Raw genomic sequence first — 4,123 nt, forward strand, 5'->3', positions numbered from 1 at the left:
CCTGCTGATCCCTGTGGATACACTACACAGCTACCAGGGGTGGCAGGTCTCTTCTTTTTTTGCATTTTACAGATGCGTAAACGGAGGAGGAGGCGGGGGGAGGTTCTGTGACTTGCCCAGAGTCACACAGTTATTAAGTGAGGCTTCTGCTCCGGTGCCTTTAATTATCATACAATGCTTCTATTATACTTTATTACATCAGAAACCCCATCTCCTGTTCCTCCGGGATTCCAGTCCATGTAAAGCTTCTCTCAGGCGAAGGATGGGTTCCAAACACCCCTTCGCTCTTGATAAGCCACTGTGGACCCCAATCATAGTTTCTCTTATGTTTTTTTTACATTGCACCGTGTGTGCTTCTTTCTAGGTAATAAATTCCCTATGGTTTCTTTTATAGCGATGCTTACCATACTTTGGGGCTCACCATTAGCACCTAGCGTGGCTGTTTGGTGGAATAAGTGAGTGTGTGGGTAATGCGTTTGGGGCCTTTAATAACAGTTGCTACATTTTATTCACATCAGCTGCCTGCCGGGGGCTGTGGGTATCACACTGCTCTTTATGGAAGAGAGAATTGAGATTTGAGAGCTTGGGTTTGTTTCCCCAGTAAGCAATGAAGTCTAGATTTGAGCAGAGATCTGCTGGCGGATCACTGCCCTTTGTCAGCCAAGCCCCCGTTCAGCAGTTTGCTCCCTGGGTTAGCAGACCAAGGGGAGGACCAGCAAAGCCATGCTGGCTCCTCTCAAGGTGCATCTGGGGGTGGGAGAGGAACCTCAACCCCCAGCTCCCTGGGACCTGGATGGGGTGAACACAGCCTTTCTCTATCTCTGAACATGTAGGGATGAGGGCTTTGCCAACAGATCGGGTGAAGCCAGAAAGGCTTTAGGCATGGGGTAAGCAAAGTGAGAATTCACCTTCTCAATCTGGGGCCTCACAGTACTTAATGGACTGCCTCAGTCTCCCAACTTAGGCTTTTTTTTTTTTTTAATTAATTAATTAATTTGGTTGCACTGGTTCTTAGTTGCTGCAGGCAGACTCCTAAGTTGCGGCATGTGTGTGGGATCTAGTTCCCTGACCAGGGATCAAACCCAGGCCCCCTGCATTGGGAGCGTGGAATCTTAGCCACTGCGCTACCAGGGAAGTCCCACCAACTTAGGCTTTTTGAATCTTATCTGCATCTGGGTCTATGTTGGTACTTGATTCCTTAATCATGTTTGCCTTTTTTTCTTATGGGCACCCTCTCCCATAATTAGACTGAGTTTCTGCATGAAGAGAGCTTGGATTTGGGGGTCCTTCCCCACCACCCGCCCCCGTGGCCCCTGGCGCGTTAACCTCATGCACAGCAGGGACTGGGGATCCATCCAGAGGCTAGGTCTGGCACAGTCCTTACTGGTCATTTGAGGAAGTGAAACTTCAGTGAGGTGATTGTTTTTAGAAACTTCAAAATTTGAAATAATTTCAGATTTATACATCCGTTACAAAGACATCACAGAGGGCTCCCATATTCCCTTCCTCCAGCCTCCCCTAAGGTTAACGTCTCACGCAGATAACCAGGGTACCATTACCTAAGCTAGGGAATGACAACAGTATTAACACAACTGCAGCCTCTGCGCTGATTTCTCCAGCTTTCCCATGTAATGACCTTTTCTGTTTCTGTGGCATTTCGTCCTCACATCTCCTTAGCCTCCAATCTGTGACAATTTCTCGGTGCTTCCTTTCACGACCTTGAAATTTCATGACCTTGACATGTATGAAAAGTAGTGCTCAGGTGTTTTGTAGACTGTCCTCAGCATGGGTCTGTGTGGTTTTTCACCATTCAACTGAGGCTATGGATTCGGGGCAGATCACCCAGAGGCCTTCTTTACGTCCCATCCTGTCTGCAGGCACATGATAGCAGCATCACTTATGCATGGTCACGCTCATCTTGATCACTTACTGGGTTCCCCCCCCTGTAAAGTCACTATTTTCCTCTTTTCTGTATTCTTTTTGTTAGCTACGAGGCATGAGTCCAGTCGACTGGACTCGGTGGAGGAGGGAATTAAGCTGTGCCTTTTTGGGGAGGGAGTAGCACAGGATTTGTGGACATCTGTTAAAACCAACCACCGTTGTTGATCAGTGCTGTGGAGGAGGTGCTTTTTGTTTTTGTTTTTGTGCTGCGCCGTGTGGCATGTGGGGTCTTAGTTCCCTTGGGGGAGATGCTTTGATGTTTTGCAGATACCCTGTTTCCAGCAAGGTGATTTTTCAGATCACTTTGCTGAGTGTTGAACCCGGGGAAACAGGCTGTCTTCCCTCTTACCAGCTTTCTGTTATTTGATTAATAAACAGCTTAAGGAATCCTATTTCTTTGAGTATATGTGATGCTTTATGAGATTTCTGCTGGCTTTGGCATTTTAATATTGGGGAATCTGGAGGCTGTGTTTCATGGGAGTGATGCCTGGGAGCCCGAAGCTGAGAGGCCCTGTGGTCCCTGCTGTCAGGAGACAGATACACGGCTACTCGCTTTTGCATACGTGACTCATGCATTTGCTTGCAAAGGTAAGCTAACAACTTATAGGAAGTGCAAAGATAACTTCAATAGCAGACTTTATTTTTAGATACCTTTTCCCACCTTGAAGGCTATATTTGAACTTCCAGTTGCCTGTGCGAAGTTAAGGAAAATATATGGTTATAAGTAGCTCCAGCCATGATGGACCCCATGGCAAGTTCAGCTGGCTCTGTTCTTAGGCCAGTGGTCTACTTACACGTTCCAGACTTTGCAGTCAGCTGCTTTTTGACTTACCCATGGAAAACTCTACATAGAAGTCACTACTTTTAGCATTTGACCAACTCCGTCATTGATCAGTGATTGCCAACCATTTTGGCAGAATAGCGGGAAGGGGAATCTCCTACAGGAAAAGAAGTATGTAATCGGTTTCTAAGGAAATGTAAGTCTGGATTATTCGTTTTTGATCATCTTTTTCGATTCCCAGTGACACAGGTAACTGAGGTATAAAAACAAGCAATATACCCCACCTGGTGGCAGCGTACTCCACTGATGATTTGTTCTGGGAACGAAGGCCAGTGGCTTGCAATCTGCTCTAGCCTGAGCTGAACTGTTGAAATCTGGAACTTTCTCTTCTAGGATGATTTCCTGTTCAGCGTCTCCATTTTAAGTGGGATCCTTTGCAGCATCCTGGCTGTGCTGAAGTTTATGCTGGGGAAGGTTCTGACCAGCAGAGCCCTCATAACCGATGGTGAGTAAGGCCAGTGTGTCTAGGGGCTGAGCTCACAGTGAGGGGAGGTGCTGTTTGGGTCACGTTTTGCTGGTCGTCTCGCAGAAGAGCTCAACAATTTGGAATCTGTTCCTCACTGCCCTCCCCTCCGCCCAGGCTGTTTAGTGATTCTCAGGGTTTCCTGTCAGGGCAGATGTCTTGTACCCTAGGAATTGAATCACCTCCACCGGCACCTCCTACCAGGGTGGCTCAGGGATCCCCAGGCTCTTAATCATGGAGCACAAAGGGCTTCCCAGAGCCTTGCATTTGGTGTGCATTGCTCCAGATAAAAAGTAAATGTCTTCCCTGGATTCTATGCAGGTTTCCTTGGTGGATGCTCCACGCCCATTTCTCCCTCCAGCTAGTGAAACGCTTACCTGGGAGTTCAAGTTGCAGCGACCAGGGTTTCACCAGGGAAATGAGCCGTGTGTTCTCTGCTCAAGACCCAAACCAGGCGGAGGTGTCCCTCTGTGTCCTGTGGGCCAGGAGGAGCTTCCCGCGTGGCCTCTGGGCTGACAGAGAAGGATGTGTGAAAGGAGAAAAAGCACATTTCCATTTTCTGCAAACTAGTGCTGGCATGTAAACTAGAAACATGATGGACACTACTGCCTGGCTGTCTTCTTTTTCTTTATCCTGGAGTGTGTGAAGTTTCTGGGGGTCGGGAGTAGCGACCTGAGCCCCTGTGCCCTGGAGTGGGAGGTCCAAGGGTAGAAGCTGGTGGGTTGGTGGATGTGCCTGCACAAAATAGAGCAGAGATCGTTAGGCCTTCCTTCCTTCCTTCCTTCCTCCCTCCCTCCCCCCCTCCCTCCCTCCCTCTCTCTCTCTCTCTCTCTTTCTTTCTTTTCTTCCTTCCTTCCTTCCTTCCTTTCTTTCTTCTT

At 48.1% G+C, this 4,123-nt stretch overlaps 1 protein-coding gene across 1 annotated transcript in view; it reads left to right on the top strand.

Moving 5' to 3' along the window:
* The window catches only part of TMEM163 (transmembrane protein 163), a 257,272-nt gene that overhangs the window by 243,699 nt on the left and 9,450 nt on the right, over positions 1-4,123 (top strand). The window contains exon 6 of the mRNA XM_007446031.1: positions 3,116-3,227. Within this exon, the coding sequence (XP_007446093.1) occupies positions 3,116-3,227 (112 nt within the window). The remainder of the gene's footprint in view (positions 1-3,115; positions 3,228-4,123) is intronic.

The sequence above is a fragment of the Lipotes vexillifer genome, unplaced genomic scaffold, assembly GCF_000442215.2.
Source record: "Lipotes vexillifer unplaced genomic scaffold, Lipotes_vexillifer_v1.1 scaffold1771, whole genome shotgun sequence".
Classification (NCBI taxonomy): Eukaryota; Metazoa; Chordata; class Mammalia; order Artiodactyla; family Lipotidae; genus Lipotes; species Lipotes vexillifer.